The sequence below is a fragment of the Phytophthora sojae genome (genome assembly GCF_000149755.1).
Source record: "Phytophthora sojae unplaced genomic scaffold PHYSOscaffold_1, whole genome shotgun sequence".
In the NCBI taxonomy this organism is placed as follows: Eukaryota; Oomycota; class Peronosporomycetes; order Peronosporales; family Peronosporaceae; genus Phytophthora; species Phytophthora sojae.
Window position 1 is genome coordinate 2,210,408 of NW_009258115.1, and position 22,064 is coordinate 2,232,471.

General features: G+C 57.4%; 10 protein-coding genes across 10 annotated transcripts; 6 read left to right on the forward strand and 4 right to left on the reverse strand.

The window, feature by feature from the left end:
* The first annotated feature begins 828 nt into the window (after positions 1–828).
* On the forward strand, positions 829–2,175 carry PHYSODRAFT_284055 (hypothetical protein). Its single transcript, XM_009516120.1, has 2 exons — positions 829–1,691; positions 1,780–2,175. Exons 1-2 carry the CDS (start codon positions 833–835, stop codon positions 1,947–1,949), a joined length of 1,029 nt encoding a protein of 342 aa, XP_009514415.1. The 5' UTR covers positions 829–832; the 3' UTR covers positions 1,950–2,175.
* Positions 2,176–2,183: 8 nt separating this feature from the next.
* Positions 2,184–2,573, reverse strand: PHYSODRAFT_474614 (hypothetical protein; the record flags this gene model as incomplete). Its single annotated transcript, XM_009516121.1, has 2 exons — positions 2,184–2,469; positions 2,527–2,573. The coding sequence occupies 2 exons, from the start codon at positions 2,571–2,573 to the stop codon at positions 2,184–2,186; spliced, it is 333 nt and encodes a 110-aa protein (XP_009514416.1).
* Positions 2,574–4,464: 1,891 nt separating this feature from the next.
* Positions 4,465–4,824, reverse strand: PHYSODRAFT_353376 (hypothetical protein). The gene has a single exon (XM_009516122.1). The coding sequence runs from the start codon at positions 4,805–4,807 to the stop codon at positions 4,604–4,606; it is 204 nt and encodes a 67-aa protein (XP_009514417.1). The 5' UTR covers positions 4,808–4,824; the 3' UTR covers positions 4,465–4,603.
* A 5,647-nt stretch (positions 4,825–10,471) lies between these two features.
* PHYSODRAFT_293195 (hypothetical protein) lies at positions 10,472–10,867 on the reverse strand (the record flags this gene model as incomplete). The annotated part of the gene is made up of 1 exon (XM_009516123.1): positions 10,472–10,867. One exon carries the CDS (start codon positions 10,865–10,867, stop codon positions 10,472–10,474), a length of 396 nt encoding a protein of 131 aa, XP_009514418.1.
* Positions 10,868–11,440: 573 nt separating this feature from the next.
* PHYSODRAFT_284057 (hypothetical protein) lies at positions 11,441–12,349 on the forward strand. The gene has a single exon (XM_009516124.1). The coding sequence runs from the start codon at positions 11,487–11,489 to the stop codon at positions 12,102–12,104; it is 618 nt and encodes a 205-aa protein (XP_009514419.1). The 5' UTR covers positions 11,441–11,486; the 3' UTR covers positions 12,105–12,349.
* Positions 12,350–12,434: 85 nt separating this feature from the next.
* PHYSODRAFT_476762 (hypothetical protein) lies at positions 12,435–13,792 on the reverse strand (the record flags this gene model as incomplete). The annotated part of the gene is made up of 5 exons (XM_009516125.1): positions 12,435–12,683; positions 12,753–12,822; positions 12,912–13,006; positions 13,073–13,552; positions 13,652–13,792. 5 exons carry the CDS (start codon positions 13,790–13,792, stop codon positions 12,435–12,437), a joined length of 1,035 nt encoding a protein of 344 aa, XP_009514420.1.
* Positions 13,793–13,872: 80 nt separating this feature from the next.
* On the forward strand, positions 13,873–15,304 carry PHYSODRAFT_473804 (hypothetical protein; the record flags this gene model as incomplete). The annotated part of the gene is made up of 5 exons (XM_009516126.1): positions 13,873–14,009; positions 14,089–14,324; positions 14,412–14,568; positions 14,642–14,818; positions 14,890–15,304. 5 exons carry the CDS (start codon positions 13,873–13,875, stop codon positions 15,302–15,304), a joined length of 1,122 nt encoding a protein of 373 aa, XP_009514421.1.
* A 375-nt stretch (positions 15,305–15,679) lies between these two features.
* Positions 15,680–16,874, forward strand: PHYSODRAFT_293198 (hypothetical protein; the record flags this gene model as incomplete). The annotated part of the gene is made up of 2 exons (XM_009516127.1): positions 15,680–16,400; positions 16,480–16,874. 2 exons carry the CDS (start codon positions 15,680–15,682, stop codon positions 16,872–16,874), a joined length of 1,116 nt encoding a protein of 371 aa, XP_009514422.1.
* A 605-nt stretch (positions 16,875–17,479) lies between these two features.
* Positions 17,480–18,004, forward strand: PHYSODRAFT_469217 (hypothetical protein; the record flags this gene model as incomplete). Its single annotated transcript, XM_009516128.1, has 1 exon — positions 17,480–18,004. One exon carries the CDS (start codon positions 17,480–17,482, stop codon positions 18,002–18,004), a length of 525 nt encoding a protein of 174 aa, XP_009514423.1.
* Positions 18,005–19,581: 1,577 nt separating this feature from the next.
* Positions 19,582–21,317, forward strand: PHYSODRAFT_467929 (hypothetical protein; the record flags this gene model as incomplete). Its single annotated transcript, XM_009516129.1, has 3 exons — positions 19,582–19,692; positions 19,863–20,579; positions 20,973–21,317. The coding sequence occupies 3 exons, from the start codon at positions 19,582–19,584 to the stop codon at positions 21,315–21,317; spliced, it is 1,173 nt and encodes a 390-aa protein (XP_009514424.1).
* Positions 21,318–22,064: the final 747 nt, after the last annotated feature.

Genomic DNA, 22,064 nt, shown 5'->3' on the forward strand with positions numbered 1-22,064 from the left:
ATGCTGGTGTTGTACTGGGAGGACCAACCGGCAATGGCGGACGTGTACCGACTTCCTCCACTTGTAGTGGACAACCTCATATAAAAGCGCCCAATCATATCACGACTCCACTTATAAGTTCCACACAAATCATTTCGATACGTTTCCACCGGTAATATATCGGTGCGATGGAGCTTCCGTTCATTTCACGCAGCTACGACTGCAGCCTAGAGCTACCTGGACGCGGTTGCTGCCAGTACCCACTACCTATGCTAGTGTTAAGCACTGCTGCGGCACACGTATACTATACAGACGTTCGGAGAGTGGTTTGCTTGCATCACGCTGTTCCCATCGACCAATGACACATGTTACCGAGTTAGACTTTAATAAAAAGTTTACATCAAAAATGTTCTAAAGCCAGGGCAAAGCATTGCAACGGCACTAGCCTCACGCGGGCGCGTGTTGCTCAAGGCTTTGCAGTGGCAGCCTGTTGCCTGCCGCGAGGTGTCAAGCGCGACAGGCTCGCTTAGGCGGCTAGCGGCGTTGTACCAATAAAGTGAGCAAAGCGCAAAAAAGTGGCAGCTAATCGACTACTGGTACCGGTACCAGTTGCCAGATTCGGCATATCATTTTTGACGGGTGGTACAGTGTACCGGTATTTTCCATGTCCACTATAAGCGGAGGAAGTCGGTAAACCTTCACTTCAACACCACGATTGCATATCTATGCACCGGTTCCCGAAAAAAATGTCAATTTCCATCTCGATTTTTCTCGAACGCTCTCTTCAAGTTGTAAGATCTCCACGCCTTACGTCACATTTGCCAAAAAGAGACCGAGAAGCTACCGCACCGACATGGCTTCCCCCGCTGCTGCTGTTGCGTCCTCCTCCTCCGCCGGCGCCGGCGCGGAGAAGATCAAGATCACGATCAAGAGCGAGACGAGCGCCTTCTCGCTCGAGACGTCTCCGTCCGAGAGCGTGGCGGGCGTCAAGGCCGCGTACCAAGAGAGCGGATCACACGCCGACACGCCCAACAACTTCATCCTGCTGCTGCACAAGGGCAAGGAGCTGCCCGACGAGAAGACGCTGGCGCAGCTGGGCATCACGGACGGAGACGTGCTGGTGCACATCGAGGCGGCCCACCAGCCCTTCCACCCGCTCAACTACAAGCTGCTGGCCGAGAGCATCAAGACGCGCAGGAAGCACGAGGACTCGAACCTGCAGATGCTCAAGGAGGACAACATCTGGGCCGCGGGCGCGGACGGCACCGTGCACCGCCTCGGCATGGAGAAGAGCATCATCTCGCGCTCGCTGAACGGCAGCCTGCCGCCGCACTTCGCGCAGAAGAAGGTGGGCGCCGGCCGCGCCTTCTTCAACCAGCTCTCGGTGCGCGTCAACGGTTGCAGCTACCACGTGCTGCCCAGCATGGAGGGCCGCTGGAACGGAGAGCTCACGACCATCCCGGAGCAGGACGAGGGCAGCCAGGTGTGCTCCAACGACCTGGTCTTCCGCGACGACGAAGGCGTGTGGAGCCAGCGCCAGTCCAGGACCACCATGAGCGGCCTCACCTCCATGCAGCACATGTGGATCAAGCCCGTGTCCGACGGCATCCTCAAGATCGAGACGGACGACCCAACGCTGCGCGGGTCCGACATCACCATGCAGGAGCTCGGCACCAATGTCATCATCGTCACGGCCACCTCCAAGCGCTCAGGTACGGGCGGAACTAGCTATGTATTGAATGCTTTGTCTGGTAAGGATGCTGGTTTGCTCACTCTTTTTGTTGGTGTTGACTGTTGCAGGCCGCCCGTTGATGGTGGAGACGATCACAGGCATCGACAGCTCGCGGCGTCTGCGCACGATCCAGCGCTTTGACGAGTCGGGCGCGTTCCGCTCCGTGTACGTCATGAACGAGGTCAGAGTCGTGGACGCCGTGTCTGGAGCCATGGAGAAGTACGACAACGTCTTCTGAGTTCGAAAGTTCACGCGATAGTCTGCAGCTGGACTTGGACGTAGGCCCAGCGCAAAACGACAGGAATTGCATACAACCAAGCAAGACGAAGCGCACGAAGTTGTAGGAGTAACAAAGCTAATTGAAAGGGCAACGGGTTGCGCTTTATAGGTATACGCTTGTTATCGTCACTCGCCATGCCACCTACCGAACTCTAAAATACCAGTCTCTCGACATTTTTCACTGCTGCTGGTGCTACGCCTTGCCGTCTAGAACGTCCCACGATGCGCGCTCGAACCACAGCGTCATGGGCCGAGGCGCAGAGTTCACAATATCCGCCACGTTACTGGGCGTCATCCCCGACCTGATGTACGTGGCGTTGACTCGCACTAAGACGTCGCCAGGAAGGACCTTGCCGCTCAACTCAACCTCGCCAGGTTGGCCGTGCTCGTCTGGCACGAAGGACGTGACGGCGATGAGGGTGCCCTGCACACCTAGAGTGAGGTATAACCGGCGACGCGAAACCTTTACCTTCACGAGACTAACATTCGAATTGATCTGCCCAGAGGACGGCGCTGTGAGGTCCCGACGCGTCGACATGCTCGTCTCCTCCACGTTGAAATCCGTCGGCGACAGGAACGACATGGAGTGGGACGCGGTCTCCGCGGCACGTTCGACGGTTGTCGGACTCTTGTCTGCTGAGGCTGAACTCGGAGTCAGGAATGACGTCGTCGGAGGGTCCTTGCTTACAGCTGTGCCACTTGGCGACAGGAACGACGAACCACCACCACCGGGCATCAGGAACGACGTTGATTGAGTTGTTGGAGGCGCTGGGCTCTTGGTTGCTGGTGTGTCGCTTGGTGACACGAACGACGAGGATGCGCCATTCCACACGCTTCGAGCCGCCTTGGGGTCTCTCTCGGCTAGCGCCGCAATTACCTCGACATCACGATGAGTTATCGTGCTTGGGCCAGTGCTGGCAGCAGGAGCAACTGAAGTACTTGGTGCTGCCGTCGGTACGCGTTCGGTTGAGCTCCGTTCGTTTGCAGACTCGTTGCTGGGAGATTGTCGCGAGCTGGTTGACACATTCGGCTGGTTTCTCGTAGGCTCGGACGGCCCTGTCCTCCGCTCCGGTTCGGCTTGCACTGCACTCGTTTTCGCATTTGCTGTGGGTCCAGCACGAGGCTGCGTGTGTTCACTTGAGGCCCTGTTAGATCCAGCTGTAGCAGTACGCTGAGCCTGCATCTGCTGCACTTGCTGGTAGAGGGTGGGGCCCGTGGTGCGTTGTCTCTGATTGCGTTCGGTGTAGTAGTCAACTCGAGACGCAGGCGCCGACGTTTGCGGCGGGACCACGACCATCGGCCTTGCTTGTTGCTGTGGAGGAACCACGAAACCCGCCGACACTCTCATAGCGGCAGCGTCAACGATTCTCTGGACGTACTGCTGAGGATGGGCCGTGTATCCCGCCGGGACTGGTACGCCGTGGTTTGGCACCGCCATCACACCCGTTGTCATTCCAGGGACGTACCCGCCTTGCCTCGCAACCCTCTGGAACAGACTTTGCCGAAGTGCCTCCTTCTCTGAGATAGCTCCGCGCTGCGGCGGAATCCACTGAGGCTGTGGAGGTGGAGCTGAAGCCGGGTGTCTGAACACGGGCTGCTGGACAACGAACGACGGCGGCATCACAGGCGCTGGAACCGGCGGAGGAGGCTGCGCTGCTGCTGGCGTGGACTGGCCAGCCTGTATCTGCTGCTCGGGTGGATGCTGCGGCCGGTAGAACGTGAGCGTGACGGGTCTCTTGGGCTTCTTGATGAGCTCGGCCAGCTCCCTACTGGGCAGTCCGAGCGCGCGCGTCTGGTTGACGGCCAGGATCATGTCTCCGACCTGTACCTGGCCCGTGGCCTCCATCTCGCCCACGCCGCCGTCCTCGGCCTTGAGCAGCTCCTTGATGAACGTCTCGTTCCTGTCGTTCGTGTAGATGGACGCGTAGAGCCGCTGGCCCCAGAGCTGCACGCGGCGCACGTTGGGCACGGAGCAGTCCACGGCGTCGTTGCGCTTGCGCTTGAGGCAGTGGTGCCTCATGGCCGTCAGGTACGCGTCCAGCGCCTCGCTGTCATTGCCGGCCGTCTGCGGGTTCTCCTTGGCGTGCTTCTTGGCCTCCTGCGCGTCGCGCAGCACCTCGTCGGCCGAGAAGATGTCCACGTCGCCGTCGTCGAAGCTCACCTTGTAGAAGAGCCCGCCCGAGACCCAGTAGCAGCCCACCACGGAGCCCCAGAAGGCGCGCGCGCCGAAGCTCTTGCGCACGCGCACGCCGTAGAGCACGTCCTGCTCCACGCCCAGCACCGCCGCCTGTGCGTAGATAAGGGGTACGAGAGGAGAAGGATAGTTAGGCTACCAATTAGGGGGCAGCAGAGAGTAGATAGCTAGAGCGGACGCACCGGGCGGGGCGGCTCCGTCTGCGCCTCGGCGTCGACCATCCTGGCAATGAGCACCGGCGGGAAAGTGACCTAGCGGTTGGCGGGAAGTTATTGGAATTGTTTTAAGGCTTTTGATTCGCTGAAATTTTAAAGTTTTATGTGAGAGTGGTGTGGTGCGAGGGGGCGGCTCTGATTGGAGGACAAGGTTGAAGTGCTGCTGTTGAAGTTGATGGATATTTGGTGTCAATAGCCGGTCACTTAGTTACTTGCTTGCTTGCCGGGCGCTTTACTCGTCTTCCGAGTCGAGGAGCTGGCGGCGAAGAGCGCGGCGCTGTCGGGGATGTACCGGTTGTGGTCCTTCGTGTGCTGGATGAGCGCGCGCCACGCTCGACTCTGCTTGAGCAGGTTGGAGTTGCCCACGATCCAGAGGCCGCTCTTGGCGCGGGTGATGGCGACGTTCATGCGGCGCTCGTCGGCCCAGAAGGCGTCGAGGACGTCCTCCGCCTCCCCGTCGTTGCCGTGGCTCCTCCTCTTCTTCTTCGTGCGTCCTCCGTGGCTGGTGCGGACGCACGAGTAGATGATGATCTCCTTCTCGCGGCCCTGGAAGCCGTCCACGGTGTTCACTTCGATGCCGAGGCGCTGATCGCACTCGGACTCGAGCTTCCCGATCGCGCCTCGCACCTCGTAGATCTGCTGCTTGTACGGCGCGATGACGCCGATGCGCTTCTTCCACTCGACGTGCGGGAACTTCTTGAGCAAACGCCGTAGCAGCTGCACCACAGTCTCGACCTCGCTCATGTTGCGGAGCGACGTGGACCCGCTCACTTGACTCTGCGCTCCCTGCACGTCCAGGAACAGCAGCGGCTTGAACGCGCGGTCGCGGTGGTAGTCCTGCGCAGTCCAGTCGCGCATGTTGTCATCTTGCACCAGCCGCCCGCCATAGAAATGAGTCGACGGGAACTCGGCGATCTCCGGGTGCATACGGTATTGCTGCGTCAGCAGCAACACTGGAGATTTATTCTCCACTAGCCGCTGCTGCAGGCTTCGGTCGTACCCCATGGACACCAGCTTCTTGGAGATGACTGTGGCCGGTAGCTGGCGGTGGTCACCCACAAGGACAACTCGATGCGGCCGGAACTTGAACGGGATGAGGGTGCTCGCCTCCACAGCTTGAGCAGCTTCGTCAATGATCAGAGCATCGAAGTCTTGCGCGAATTCGCACATCGCCACGGAGCCCGCTCCACTCAGCGTGCAAAACACGATCTGCGCGTTCTTGATGATCGCTTGGCGCGCCTGCTTCACTGTCGGGAACGTACTGCGGTGCTTCGTGACCAAACTCTCGAGGAGCACTTCCTCCACCTCGCGCGCGTACTTGCGCATCTTCTTGCGGTTCTTCTTGCTCTCGCTGGCTTCTCGCGCTGCAGCCAGGCTCGATAACTGCTGGCTGCTCTCCGGACGACCCACGCGCACAATTCGTGGGCGATAGGATTCCCCTTTCTCTCCGTTGTAAAGCCCTTCGCTCAGGACTCGAACGACGAGCTCATCCACGGCGGCGTTACTCGGTGCGCAAACAAGGACGCGAATCGAGGTTTCCGCCACAGTTTTCGACACGGCCGAGGTTCGTGCACTTTGAAGTGATGCACCCACACGAATTCGGGCTGTGCCCTTTGTCTTCTGGAGCGTGGAGATCCCAGCACCATCCAGTAAGGCAGAAAGAAGCCCCAAAATTGTCTTGGTTTTGCCTGTTCCTGGCTGTACGTACAAGACCCAAATGATAGGTTAGATCACGTGCAATGCACTCAAAAGATAAACAAGACTGAGTGCAGCGTACCGGTCCCTGGATAATGACTCTGCTGTCCTCGCCAAGACACCCGAGAATTGCCTGCATCTGCGAGTCATTGTAGTGCTTTTGCAGGTACTTCAGCAAGCGCGGAGATAGTATCGAGGACGAGGCCGCAGATTTCATGGATGCCTGCTCCGATTTACCAGAAGACACCAACTGACCGCGAAGTAACACCTGCTTGAGATCGTTGGGGAGGAACGATATCGCCTTGATGGCCTGGAATTCGCGTGCACTTGTGGTTGTGTTGTGCACTTGCTGTAGCGCCCAGCGCCAATTGGGCGATCGCTGGTTGGAGAGACACAGCTCCGTCAACACACTAAAGTTTTCCACTGCGTCGTCGCGGTCTCGCTTCTGAGCACGAATGAGCACGCAGATCTGGTCACTGTCCCCCGACCCACCCTTCCCTCCCGTGCTGCTCTTCCCACCTACTGCTACAACGGAGTCACACAGGACCACGCCAAAAACGCACATTTCGTAGTTTTTCCAGCGAGGCGAGCGCACCAAAACCAGATCTCCACTCATGAAATCCGATGAGCTCTTCTTGCCGAGCGCAGACGCGTCAAACGTGAGGATATATTCGTTGCTGCTGGACGTGCTTCCAGTAAAACCACTTTCGGAGAAGATAGCACCAAAGCTTAGACCCACCGAAGACGCAGAGGGCCCTTGAGAGCCGCACGGAGACACTGAAGAGAGCGACAAATGCCGTGTTGGGCCGGAACCTCCACCCCCTCTTCTGTCCGTGGTGTTGCTCACTGATGCCACCAGCTCCTCCATGATAGCGTCAAGCTGAACACCGCAGTAATCGTCGATGTTCGAATGCTGAGCAGGAAGCTTCCCTCCAGCGTATTGCTGCAGGTGTATCCTCTTCTGCTCAGACGCGCGGACATTTGTTGGGAACAGGTCCAACAAAAAATCGTAAAATTCATCCAGAGCCGGCCAGAGCAAGGAACTCTTGACACTGGGCGCTCTTCTAGTGGCAGTCAACGACGACGGGTTCTTTCGCTTCTTGGTTGTCGCTTTCGCCGGCAATGAAGGTGACGTCACCGAAGTCGCCGCAGCATTAGGTTTGGGGCGACTACCACTGGCATCACCGCTTTTAGCTGGGCTAGCCGATGCCGATGATCCTTTCTTCTGGAGTCTCCGCTTTGAATCGCCCCCAGCAGCCTTTAGAGCGGCTTCTAATACATTGCCGCTCGGTGCTTCATCCGAATCACTTGCTTCCTCCTCTTCGCTTTCCGACTCGGACCCGGATTCCGACTCTGACGACGATGAAGCAATTACCTCCCGCCGCTTCACACGATTCACGACCACGACTTCATCTTCATCGTCCTCATCCTCCTCTGTGTTGCTGGGAGCAGTAGTCCGCTCAAATACCTCACCAGTAATATCGTCTGACTTTTCGGCGTCAATTGGGATTGCTGTCGTCTGTGCGGGGTCAACTCCAGCTTCCGACAACGCCGCGCTGCTATCAGGAACACCTTCGCCAGATTCATCTTCAGCGGCGTCAAAATCGTCCACATCGCGCGCCTTGTACTCATGATAATTACCGCTGTCGATGGTCGACGTTCTCTGAGCAGGGCCATCTTCTTCCGCGACACCTTCGTCATCCTCTTCGTCCTCGTCAGCTTCAGACATATCCACATCCGATACGTCACCATCACTGCTTCCGGCCAGGGCAGCTGCAGCATACTTGTCCGTGTTTTCCTGTGCACTCCCTTGCTCTTCCACCGGCGATGCAGGTTCGTGCACATGATCTGCCTCGGAATCTGCTGCTGTTGATTGTGTTGCGTGGCTTGGACTTCGACTATCTTCGCGATCGAGAGTACGTTGAGTAGGAGGCACAGGTTCGACTACGTCGCGTTGAGTCGTTGATGCCTGCTGGTGCGACGAGTCCGCAGGTGACAGCTCTGGTTGTTCCATGACGATATCATTTTCGTCCTCGAGCTTGTGACTGTCTTCAACCTCTTCAGTGCTACGCGCAGACACTTCATCTCGTTGTTTCGAATGTGTACCAACGCTCGCAGGTGACGACTTATCCCGGCTGTGCCCCTGAGACCGGTCATCTTCTAAGGCGGGTACTCTTTGCTTCATATCCTGATCGCTGTCACACCTCCCTAAGTCCAGGTATCGTGCAGCAGGAGCAGGCGTTGAGACCTCCGGTGTCGTCTTCCTTAAAGTCGCTGGGGGATCCGTTTTGCCTCCAGGAGAACTGGAGTGCTCGTGCAAACGGTTTTGCCGTGTATCAACGGGAATCTCTTTATGAGTCGGTGTAGTGGCAGCAGCCTGAAGGAGTTCGTTGGACCACCTGAGAAGTTCATTTTCTCGTCTCAGGCGTTCCATCTCCTCCAAAACTTCAGGCGCCATCACTACTGCTGCTTGTTTTGCCACCTCCACTGGTGATGTCGGTTGCTGCACTTGAGTAGCAATAGGAACCTGCGGTGGCATACGCGGCTCTACAGGTGGCGGTGGTGACTTTGCTGGATCTGGAGAAGCGATTTGGGTCTCAGTGACCACACAGGCAGCAGGCGCCTGCACGCACACGGTGCTCTGCTCAGCAGGGGCATGCACAGTCTCAATAGAAGGTGGCTTCTTAGGAGTCGCCAGCTTCTGCTCCACTTCTTCTAGCGCCATTGCAAACAGGAGATCCTCTTCCATGTCGTCCGCAATGAACTCGTTGTGCGCTGGACTGCATGGTGGGTCGGCAGTGGCCGGGACAGGAGCTGCACTCACTGGGATTTGGGTAGTTGACAATGCATTCGGTGTGAATACTTGCGTGGCCACAGCATGGTTAGCATCTGTCGGCTGCGTCGGCACCACAGGCGCCACCACCACTGAAGACTCGATTCTCGGCTGCTCCAGCCCACCACTAGCAACCGGCGCAGGAGGGGGGACGACAACCGTAGGAGCAGCAGCAATTGCAGGAACAGCAGTAGGCACAGGATGAGGGGAGGGAATAGCGGCAGCCACAGGCGCAGGAGCTTCGGTGACAGGAGCCTTCGGCGCCGCAACAGCAGCAGCAGCAGCAGTAGTAGTAACGGGCTTAGCCTCTCGATGCAGCGACTGGATGCGCGACTCCACCCGCTCCTTCTGCTCACGCTCCAACTGCTGCTTCACCTCAGCCAGTGTCATCTTGGACGCAGCAGTTGTCTTCGTCGCAGCTCGCGTTGTCCTCCTCACTGGCGTTGCCTTCTTCTCCACCGTCGCCGACCTCTTTGCTGCAGTCGTCGCCTTCTTCGGAGTCACAGTCGCTGCCGCAGCCTTCTTGACGGGCGTCGTCTTCTTTGCAGCTGGAGCCTTCTTCGTTGCTGGCGCTGCGGCCGCCGTCTTGGCCTTGGCTCTGGCCCTCGTGCGCTTGACCTCCTGCGTGATGTCCTCCACCTGCGCGGGGCCTGCAACTGCTGCGCCGACTGCAGTGGCGTCGGTCGCGGCCAGCCGCTTCTTGAACTCGCGCATGCCCACCTCCACGCTCACGAACTCGCTCTTGTCGCGGCGCGGCTTCTTGCGCAGCACGGCGCCGGCCGCGGCCTTGCGCTTCTTGGCCGCGTCCATCAGCGGCGGTTGCCTATTGCTGCACCGATCTATTGGCGGCGCATTTTCAGCCAACCACCGACAAATACCAAGAAAATGGCCCGAGGCAAGCTTGTGTATTGTTTTCGAGTTTATGAGTGTATCTTCACGCTAGCAATGTAAGTTGACCGTAGTTGTTGCGCCTCGTACAGCACGCAGCTCAGCGCCTAGTTCAGTTTGTCCTCGCCCGCATCACGCCATTGGCGACGCGCGATCATAAAGAGCTGGTACACAAGGTTCACTTGGCATGGACGAAACTGGACGAGCTCGTTAGCCACGCGGCCACCGATCGTCGTGGCGAAGTGAAGTCCATATTCGGCCTTTAGAGTTAGTACGCGTCTCTCGAGGCAGCGGCGACGAGACCTTCCGACAGCTCCTTCGCCTTCAACAGGCACGTACCAAGCAAGGTAGGCCAGGTTGGCATCACCCCCAAGGACTCCAAGCTGGCGCACATGGTCGGCGCTTCTGCCTTGCACATTGCCGCTTTCCCCCGCCTTCCCCACCAGGAAACCCGCGTCCCCACCAATAAAGGCTTCGCGGCGGAACAGAATACACATATAGACACCGCCTGGAAAGTTGTGGTCGTATCTGGCCTTCATCCAGCGAGCCGGATGAATTCGCTGCAACGGCATCTCCGCTGGCGCGAATCGGGAGGGGAGAGCCTTGGTAAGGAGCTTAGAGAGGTACGCGTTGTTGGCAACATCCACTAGTGCCACTCAGTACTCGTGCGTGCGGGGATTGTACAGCTCCGGGGGCATAACAGGCTCGCCAGACCCCTTGTAGCGGAACGTGTAGAAGTGGCTGAGACCACAGCCAGCGGCGATGGCGGCTTGGCTCCCAAAGCCTTTCGCAGCGTTGAAAAGGTGCTGGATCCTGCTCATTCGCACGAATGCGAACCCATGAATGAAGCGCAGGCGATCCACTGGGTCTCTCATGTGGAAGGGCATGCTGACCCAGGGCCTGGCCGTGTCGATGTCCGCAGGGTCAGCATCCGCAGCGATGGCTTCCAGCTGTCGAAGCCGGGCTTGGTCAGGACGGAGCGTCCGGAGGAACGCAACCATCGCCATCACGTGGGCGAGGACGACGCTGCTCACTTGCGTAGCACGCAGCATTATGGCAGGAGGTCTCAGCAGGAGCAGCAGCGGCGCCGGCAGCAGAACGGGGACGGAAGAGGCGGAGCAGGCAGGATGCGGCCTTAGCAGTCGATGGAGAGTTGTGAAATGAGCCAAACACGAGTGCTGGCGGCGGCCGCGACGCGAGCCTCAAGCGACCTCCATGAGCATCCAGCTCCCTGCAGTGCTGCTTCCGGAGAACCGCAACGATGCGCGTGCGCCACGGTGCCTGCATGCAGCATCGCTGGGCCAATGCGCGCGCTCCGGGGATGAAAGCGAGAGGGGAGGCAGCCGCCGCCTCAATGAAAAGTGGGGCGCATCGCCTTCGCCGTAACCTGGTGTCGCACACACCAGAACTGCCGAATAGACTGTCAGTCGGAAAGACAATGTCAAATACTAGACATTGTCAGACTTGATAATGTAGCGTTAGGCGACTAGCGTTACCGAATACGTTATTTGACAATGTCTAGGATTAGACATTGTCAAACAGACTACGGCAGTCAAGTAGGCAGTCCTGAATTGAGTGGCTGTCGCTGCTGGCCCTCTATCTTATCGGCCCCCTCAGTCAGGAAGAGGAATCCTACGCTAGTCGAAGCACGTAGCCAAACAGCCTAACAACATGTCGGAGGTCGAGAAGAAGCCCGAGGAGACGACGCCCAAGGTGGAGGCCGAGGAGGCCGACGCCGCCAAGGACCCGGAGTCGGAGGAGCCGCAGGCCTACTTCGAGCCCGTGGTGAAGCTCGACGAGGTGGAGGTGACCACCGGCGAGGAGGAGGAGGAGGTCATCTTCAAGCAGCGCGCCAAGGCCTTCTGCTACCGCGAGTCGCTGCTGGACAAGGGCACGGGCAAGAAGTCGTGGTGCGAGCGCGGCGTGGGCGACGTGCGCTTCCTCAAGCACAAGGAGCACCAGAAGGTGCGCATGCTCATGCGCCAGGAGAAGACGCACAAGATCCTGATCAACCACCTGGTCGAGTCCCGCACGGAGCTCACGCCCAATATGGGCAGCGACCGCGCCTGGGTCTTCAGCTGCTACGACTTCGCCGAGGGCGTCGTGGAGACGCAGGTCTTCGCGCTGCGCTTCGGCAACGCCGAGAACGCGCAGAAGTTTAAGGAGGCGCACGACGACGCCAAGGCCAACAACAAGAAGCTCGAGGAGGGCACCGACGCCGCCGACACCTCGGCGGGTGACGACGCCGCCAAGGCGCTCGAGTCGCTGGACGTCAAGAAGGAGGAATAGACACGAGGCCAGGGGGACGAGTGAACGCCGCAACGGAGTGATAGGAAGGCGGCGGACTTTTAAGCAGCAGCAGGGAATAGGCGCGATATTCAGCAGGACGAACAGGGCGGACGGACTGGGTTCCGAGCGACTGGAGGCTGCGAAGGCGCTGTGCCGTGCTGTGTTGCGAGCAGGCGGGCGACCTGCCTGCTGAGGTCGGTTTCTTAATCAGGTTTTTTTTTCATTTACTACATTTTTCAGACCATAGACCTCGTCTTCTTTGGTTGTATCTACTGTAGCTTTATAGTTGTTGACGATGTTGCTGGGTGAGTGTATCAATGTGCGAGTTTTTTATGGTTCGGCTGGCAGCAGTCGGTCGATAGAGCCGTCAGCGATGTAGGAGCAGCTACATGTAGTGGCGGTGGTGGGCGGCGCCGAGCGGTTGTACACCGAGACGCCCACGATGATGAGCGAGAAACCCACGAAGTAGAGACTGCTGAGCTCCTCGTTGAAGAGGTACTTGGCCGCCACGACGGCGAAGAAGTCGGACGTGAGCAGCGACAAGTTGAAGACGGCAGCGTCGCCCGTGGTGAGGAAGATCTGCACGGGGAGTGTAGTTAGTTCGACTAAGAAGGCGACATGAGTAGATCCAATGCAACGCATACGCACCGACGTCGAAGTGTACATGACGAACAGCGTGACGATGTAGCCGAGCAGGCATAATGCGCTGGGCCACGTCCTGATCAGCAGATCATCAAGCACATCGTTAGTGAGTGTCAAGTACCCCCCCCCCCCCATCGTCCGCCCTTCGACTACTGCAATCCGTACCAGTCCACAGCACGGACGACGTCTCCTTCGAAGCACGCCGCCTGCAGAGAGCTAATGAGGAATCCAAACAGGCCGACTAGGCCCAAGAACTCCATCTGCAGTAGCAAAACCAGTCAGCTTGATGCAACTTCACGACGCTCCAGCAGCCGTCAGCGACGTACCCGACGGTTCTCCTTCTTGACTAGATACTCCTGGCCGACATTCGAGCAGGCGTAGACAGCGCTGCCGAGCAGACAGAGGAAGTCTCCGTACAATGCAGAGACGTCCCACGACGCCTTGAGCATGGTCTCTTGGTCTCGAATCACGTCCGAGATGACCAGCACGCTGATCCCAACGAGGCAAAACAGCACGGCCACAAAGTGCGAGCGCGTGTACTTGGCCCTCAGGAACACGCTCGACAGCAGCATGACCACGGGGATAGTGAAGCAGTCCAGCAGCATGACGCTCGAGATCGACGTGTACTTGTACGCGCAGACCACCAAGAAGTTCCCCTCCACATCCGCGAAAGCAAGCAGCAGGTACTGCCACCACGGGATCTCCAGCTTATAGCCCCGCTGGTGACGGAACCGCATCACGGGGTCCACCAGGTACACGCATAGCAGCAGGTAGTTGCCAGCACTCTGCGTCACCGGGATCTGGATCTGTAGTATACAAACGGTGTGAACTTTGCCACCCTTAGCCAGAGCAGGTCGGACTCGTCGCCAATGTATCAAACGTTGAATATCTCGGCCAATACGCACCTGGAAGGAGCTGCTCAATAGCTGGGAGAAGACGCCCGTGCAGGCGATGAGCACCGATATGAATTGGCCCAGAACCAGCACGCGATTCCTCTCGTAGACGGCGGAGCACGAGCGGATCAGGTCGTCACTATTAGTCGCCATTGGTTTTCGATGAAAATGAAAATATTATCTTAAAACTTGAAAATCATACTTTTGACGAGTGTAGCCATCTGTTCGTTGGCATGCTCGGGCACTATGAGGCTCGCCGCCGCCGCTCCGAGTGGCCCGAGAGCGTGCGCCAGGACCCGGAGATCAAGGAGCTGGACGAGGAGAACGGCGAGTGGGTCCTGTGCCGCACTTGCGCGGAGCATTACGAGCGGTTCGCAGCGTTTTAGCGTCTATTTCGCCCTCAAAACGTGTCCCCGATTGCTAATATTCCACTGGTTTCGGCGCTGCAGGACGCGCAGAGGCCGCAAGCCCAATGACCCGAGGGGGTTCAAGGTCAAGATGAACGGCAGGTTCCAGGAGGCCGCGTGGGTGATGCACAAGAGCCGCGTGGTGGCCCACAAAGGCGCCCCGGAGGTGAATGCGGAGACGCCCGAGGAGCTGCAGCGACGACTGGAGCGCAGACGCGACATCGAGATGGAGATGGAGGCTCGACGCAGCGCCCCAAAGCGATCCAGAGTTGCCAGCAGTGACGAGGCAGAAGAAGAAGAGCAGGGGGAGGAGGAGCTGACTGTGGAGACCAGAGGCGAACCAGCGCCGACGGAGCCAATCTCAGTTGCCCAGTTGGTCCACTTGCCCACGACTGGGTGGCGCTGCCCAGGCATCGTGCCGGACGCCTTCTACCGCGAGCACATGGAGCTGGTCCACGCGTTCGCAAAGTACTATGTGGGGTCGTATCGCGTGAACGTGGTGCGGGACCTTCGCTCGGACAAGTAAGTGCGTGGTGCTCCGGGATTTCATTGTTATTTTTTATTCTTCCAAAGCTAAGCGTTTTGTGTGCACCAGGGTGATGCTGTATTCGCATGACTGCGAGAATGAAGTTGTGCACCGCGAACGGCCAGGTCAACCTGATTCGTGTGAGAGGTGCTACGCTGTGTGGCTGGATAATAAGAGTTTCAAGAGGATTCTGAAGAAGATGGACCGATACGTGCTCGTTGAGGATATCCTGCGTCGTTCTTGGAGGTACGCCTTTGTGTTTGTTTTGCGACCTGGTGATCAGTCACTTTATTGACTGTGCTCACTCCTATCTGTAGCCTTTCAGGAGACGATCTCTCAGCGCTGTCGAAGTTTAAGCACTCGAGCGATATGAACCTAAATATTGAAGGGCGAAAGCTGAAGCAAGCAGCTATGGCGGCTCTCCAGCACTTAGGTGGACCAGCCAAGAGCCCAGCAGCTCGCAGCCTTAGCTCTGTTAGATCAAATGCGACCTCGACGCGAAGTGAACGCTTTGAGCGAGTCCAGCAGCCGCTGTCGATGGAAGTGATGCTGCAACTGCAGTCCTTAGACTCGACGATGCATGTCGAAGCAACTAACGCGACGGTGTCCGAATCGTTACCAAGTCAAGATGGGAGCACGCAGGAGCTCGCTTCACCAAATGGCTACCTCATCCATCCAGGCACCGCGGCTTCGACAGTGGTTGACCGGATTCCGTCCCCACGCGATGAATAAACCAGAGCGCGCGCTGGCGCTCCATCTCAACTCTCAACTGCAAAAAGAAGCTCTTGAAGTGGCGGCTTGATGATTGGAGTTGTATAAGAGGAGGCAACCTTATCCTTCTCGAGTGGCAACGAGTCTGCCATCATTGCGCTGGCCATTTATAGCGCTGATGCCGGTCATAAGACGTCGAGTATGGTGGTGACGTGCCAGCAAACCAAAATAAGCTCCAGTACGACTAAGTCTTGGCTTGCAGGTGTTGCAGCCATGCATGGATCCTTTCAGGATCCCCAGACTCCTTGCTACACCCCAGCCATTCAAAAATACACAGCGTCGGTGAAGGAACTCAAGAGCAAGTCTTGACACGCCAAACCGGGAATAGGCTCAAGGATGGCAGCTCTGATCGCGCTGATACTACTTGTCGCTGTGGCGGCCGCTGGATTCGCGGTCCGACTTTGGCTAAGTGGTCGACTGTCGCTGCTGAAGGACCACTTGAAGAAGCAAGAAGAGCTGGGCGCTGATGGTGTCGAGATCGTCGTGCAAAAGCCTGCCCACGAGCGTCGTCTCAAGTTGTCCCTGCCCGACATTTCCTCGATCCAAATCCGCTCGCCTGTTGGGCCCATGAAGTCTTCAATCCGAAGCGCACTCAAGGAGCTGCGCTCACGCCAGATGGTCCAGAGTCTCTGCAGCAGATTCGAGTCGCGCTTGAAGGTGTCCAGCGAGCCAGAGGAATGCAAGAAGGAAGCAGCAAAGAAGAAGACCGCACAGCCGACCAGGTCTCGCCGGCGAGACGCGCGTGACGGCCGCGACGTAACTGTTACCCCCGTGCTCTTGGCCAGCGAGCTGGCGAAGGAGGCCGAGATCACCGCAAATGCCCGATCCAACAACCTGAACAAGTTCCTCCGCAGCTACGCGTCTAACCTGGACAACGCCGTCTCCGCAGAACGCCGCTCCAGCTTGAACACTGACGCTATCTCGGCGGAGAGACGTGTGGTCATGAGTACGGACGCCGAAGACGACGTCGAGCAGCCTCTGCTGGCCAACGTTGAGGAAAGCGAGGTGCAGCTCAAAGAAGCGGCCGCAGAAAGCGACGACTCCAGCATGGAACTCGGTAAGAACCTGGTTGCCCGCATACATTTCACTTCTCGACCTTACTAACACCTATGCCATACTGTGTTACCCCTACGCAGAGCTCGACCTTCACACGTTGCAGCTGGAGTCGGAGTTCTCGAACCAAGTTGACGACTCGCCGTCGACCGCGGACAGCGAGGCCGAGATGGAAGTGTCAGTGCTCGTGCACGCGACGGACTGCGAGCCGTCGGTTGACGAGAGTTTGGGCGAGTCCGACGAGGGCAACAACAACGTCGACACCAAGCGCCACGCTGTCGTCCCCAGCCTGCAGTTGTTCAAGGCCTTCACACTGGCAGACTCGGACGAGCAGTCGGCGCCCGAATCCACCCGCAGCAGCGACTGCAAGCCCGAGACGTGCGCCGACCCGCCGGCCAAGCTGGCGCTGTCGCGCTTCAAGCAGCAGGTGCCCTCCAACGGCCGACGCGCGCACAGCTTCGCCACCCGCAACATCTAACTTATGAACCCCCAGTAGGTAGGAATAACATGTCACTTCAACATGCAACACGCCGAATCATGAGACGCGGCGCATTACGGCACATTACTTCAATCCGTTAGCTTACGACAACAACTACAGTACTCGCTAGTCGAGTTCCATCAATCAAGTCCATCAATCATTCTAGAGACACCTCTCGGTCGCGAACGGAGCTCATTCCTCAATTGGCGATGCCGCTCCCGAACCGATCCGAGTACCGCCCCGGGCAGCAGCGGCGAGACCTCAAGTCGGAGCAGCCTGCCGTCATGGCGCCTGCAGTGAAGGTGGAGGGCTTGCAGTCCGAGCTGCTTCTGATGCTTTCGTCCCTGTCCGCTGCTCGCGGAGGCCCCGCGGCGGCGCAGTGGATGCCGCCGCCAGAGGACTCCAAGACGTACGTAGAGCAGAGCCGCAAGCGGCTGCTGGAAGACGACGCCTTCCGCGCGAGCGGGAGCTACCAGCAGCTCCTCGCGTTCGCCAGCAACTCGACGCTGCCAGTCCAGCCTGGCGTCGCGGACCCGTTTGAAGCCCAGATCGAGCAGATGTGCAGCGACAGCCTCGCCGGCCAGGACACGAGCCGCTCCCAGTACATGGAGGCCGTGTCGATGCAGACGATGGGGCACGCGGCGCAGGTGCTGGGTGACCCGAACGTCGCCGCTCAGTACGAGCATTCGGGTCGCACAATGCACGCGTGGGGCAAGCGACGTATGACGCAGCAGCACCAACAAGTGTCCAGTGCAGGACGAGGAGGCAACAATCTGCTGCCGTCACTGTCTGCGATCTCGCTCTCGCAAGTGTCACCGTACGCGATGGAGCTGGCGGCGCGCAACAGTATGCCCAAGAAGCGGTCGAGCCTCTCGAAGCGGTCGAAGCAGCTCATGCACGAGTGGTTTGAACACAACTTGCACCACCCGTACCCGACCGAAGAGGAGAAGGAGTGGCTGGCGCAGGAAGGAGGCATCACGCTGGAACAAGTCAACAACTGGTTTATCAACACCCGCGGCCGCAAGTGGAAACCAATGTTAAACAAGCTCATGGCCGAGAAGCAGGCCGGTAACTGCAAGCTATACGACCAAATGGTGCAGAAGATTGAGGAGCCCTATCACAAGTTGTAGTGGATTGAGTAGCTACAGCAAACTAAATACTTTAATGCAAAAGAAGAAGTACAGTTCTTCTTTTGCTGTTAAAGCCGAAGTTGATTTGAGTTTGTTTTTTATGCTGTTTGGTTCAGCAGGCTACAAGTGGTGCTTCCAACAGAGGACAAGGAAGGCAAAGGAAGCTGCATGCAGGTTTGACTGATCTCTTCTGATTGGTCAGTTTTACCTGCAACCTGCAAACCTACCAACCATGAGAACCCTATTATACAGAAAATACCATGTAATGTATTATACTGGGCGTCACCAGCCGTTAGCTGAAGGCATGGGGCTTGATCTTGCCCGATTGCAGCACAGCAAGAATGGAAGACCATCCTCCACCCTCCATTCTATTGCTTGGGGCGAGATTTTGCTGCTCGACTACGCTCAGAGCGTAGGAACGCTGGCTGAATCAGCATCCTCTTTTCTCTAACATGCACGCCAAAGCGCGAGCTGCATTTAAAGTGAAAATTTTAATACGTGTAGAAGCTCCGAAAAATGCAAGGCTTCCTATAGTAATGCTTAGGATCTTCACCGCGTTGGTTGAGCTGGTATGTCGCGCTAAGGTTGCGAGAGTATCCATCATTAACACACCTGGGTCGCAGCTCTTCGTTTGAAGAGCTGCGACTCTAGCGCAAAGCTTTTCATAAACTGGTATTATTTGAAAAGCTTTTCTTATAGACAACATTCTTAAAAGAGCATCTTCAACTTCAATCATACAAAGTTCCATATGAAATAACTTCAATTTAGCACATACAAAACCCGAATTAAACTATCACTCTTTCTTTCGAGCACGCTCAGACCTCCGTTTAACAGAATTCAAACGCCTGAAGTCAGCAATAACATCAAAACGCATCGTTAGGACGAATGGGAAAGCCTTGCGAACGAATTGGCTGACGAATACAGAACACAACTACTGTAACCGGTCGAGGCGTGCGTTGCAGGACGGGTTTATGCTGCCTGAAGCTGCCGCAGTGTCAGTGGGGCCAGTAGGTCGGGGAGAGCAATCACAGTCCGCCGCGGTCGTGCTCGCTCTCGTGGAGTGGACCATGACGTCACTGCCGTCCGCCGTCAGAGTACCGCCTCTGCGTGTTGGTGCTGTAGGTTCTGATCGAGGAAGAGCTAACCACCGTGCGAACACATAGTAAATGTTGTTCTCCGGTATCCATAGCGTGCTTTTGAACGTGCCGATGATGTGTACGTTCGTGGCGCGCAGCGTGTGCAGAACGCGAAGCTGACCGCGTTAGCCAACGTAGTAACATCTTCCCGGGGTTGGTGGGGTCGCCGCTGTCCACGATGCCCGAGTTCACAAGATCCGTGGCGTTGCAGTACTAGAAGTCGAGTCACAGACCCTCCATGGGCTCGTATGTCGATGATAATGATCTTATATCTGTGATCAACCGCCAACTGCAACCTTTGCAAAGCCTCCAGTTTCCTTTGCACTTGCTCATACAAACATGAAGTGCTGTGGGGGGTCCAACCCACGAACCGACCTGGTCCTCTGCTCATTCTCCAATTTGCTCCGGACCCCTCGAATCTCTCACTCCGCACACCGAAGCATGTCCGACGACGAGCGCAAGGAGCTGTTCGACCAAGACCCGGATCTGGTGGAAGACTTCGGCTACAACGAGTGGCCGTTCGCCGCCAAGGGCGACTTGAACGACATCCCGGTGCCGACAGGGCCGCCTGCAGCGAGATCAGCGACGTGCTGGGCGGGGCGAGCGAGCACTCGGGGGACTTCTCCTTCGGGGGCCAAGCGGACCTACTACCGGCTGTCCCTGACCTCTTTGTCGACGGGGTGGGGCCCGTGCCCGTTCCTCTGTGGGAGGAGCGGGCCCAGAAGCTCATCGACAAGTGCGAGAAGTCCCCATTCGGCCACAACATGGACACCAAGATGGACGAGAACGTCCGCAAGAGCTGGCAGCTAGCGCCGGGCCAAGTGCAGTTCAAGAACCCAATGTGGCAGGCCGGCATCGACAAGATGGCGGTGGTTATCGCCGACCGATTGGGGTACAAAGGCATCCCGCTGCAGTGTGTACTGTACAAGCTGCTGGTGTACGAGGAGGGGGGCCACTTCCTCAAGCACCAGGACACGGAGAAGGAGGACGGCATGATCGCGACGCTGGTGGTGCAACCGCCCAGTCTGCACCAAGGAGGGGACCTCGTGGTGTTCCGTGACGGCCAAGTGAAGCACCGCCATGACTTTGGAACGGCAGAAGGCACGGCAACGTACCTCCCGCACTACGCAGTGCATTACGCGGACGCAGAGCACGCAGTGGAGAAGGTGACGAAGGGGTTCCGTCTCGCGTTGGTGTACTCGGTTTGCTTGCCGCCGAACATGCGGCACCTGGAACGCAACCCGAACAAACCCTTGGCTGGAGCTTTAGCGGACGCTATTGAGACTATGGAGGGAGGAGACGAATGCTTTGCGCTGCCCCTGGCGCACAAGTACACGCAGAAAAGCATCTCTGGCTTTGGCTCGGACGCGCTGAAAGGGGTCGACCGCGCGAGGTTTCTGGCCCTGGAGGAGGCGAACGCGAGACTTGATTTTGAGTCGGTTACTTTGAATTTAGAATCGGTCACTTCAAATTTTGAATGCTCGATCGGTTACTTTAATCCATGTCTGGTGAGGCCTCAGAGAGGCTCCTTGAGCGAAGCGGAGGTCTGTCAGGGGACGGCGCGTAGGCCGGAGGAGTTGCACTGCGAAGTAGGTTCTATCTTTAGATGCGACCAGGATGCACACCGGAGCGTAGCGGAGGTCGTGCGTTCCGCGGTCGACCTGAGCAGGTTCCCGTTGAAGCCCCGTAGCGGGACCCGGAGTCCGATTTAACCATGCCATCATTCAAAAGTAACCGATCGAGCATATAAAAATCGAAGTGACTGATTCTAAATTCAAAAGTAACCGATTCTAAATTTCCACCCAGCGAACCCGTCGGTGTCAGCCGACAAGAGGCTGGACTTCCACTTCGTGGAGCTCACCCACAAGGTGGTTTTCTACGGCAGCTACGGGGACATCGGAGACTGGGAGGAGGAGAGCCGTGATGAGGAGACGACGTGGTACACCATGAGTGGGGCGAGTCTCGGATCCAGCTACGTGGGCAAGTTCAATTTCCTCAATCCTGGTCAGGAAACGTTTGAGATGTTGTGGGAGAAGCCGTTCGGCAGCAGCTACATGCACGGCTACATGGGCAACGAGGGCCCGACGAAAGAGACGACGTATTCCCGGTTCGCCATTGTAGCGTGGCCCGAAGAGGACGGAATGGATATATGTCGCAGTACCGCATTTCGCATGTAGAGCGCTACAGCGGTTTAAGAGATACACCTTTATTTAGACCAATCAGAGATGCGAGAGAAAAGTCCGTGGGATCGCATGTAGAGAGATACACCCCTAATTTGGGAATTTTGCGCATTTTTGCATGCACATTGAGCCACCAGTTCCAAGCGCGCGAAGGCAGAGGGGAAAAGCTGCGCACCGCTCGCCAACGTCGCGCTACCCCCTCCCCGGAGCACGAGGTTAAACCACAACGCGCAAGCTCGCGAGAGCGCACAACACGGCTGCTGCAGCGATGGTAGTAGAAGAAGCAACGCTGTAGATAATAGGTTAAGTGGTGTGGTTCCTGTGCAACATAGTTGTAGATGGCGCCTAGACTTGTTGCTAGCTTAAGCGCCATCCTAGAGGAGATCGCTCCGCGCCATCCGCATGACCAACCATCTTGCCAATTTTGTGTACGAAATGATCGCGTGACCCAGTTTTTGGGTTTTACATTGTTTTTAGGCTCGAGTGCAGTAATTAACCTAAACCTATGACATTTCTCTACATGCGAAATGCGGTACATCCGCTAAGGGCCCTACAGACTATGAACTATGGAATAGCTGACGGGAAATCAAACTCGTGACGATCAGGTGAGTACGCTGCAGCATTTCTTACGTCATCAATATGATCGAGGAGGCTGAGAAGGAGGAAATTCAGCGCTCACATCAAGCGTGTGGAGCTTAGCGATGGACTCGTAGAAAAGAAAAATGAAAATCATGCCGTCTACGC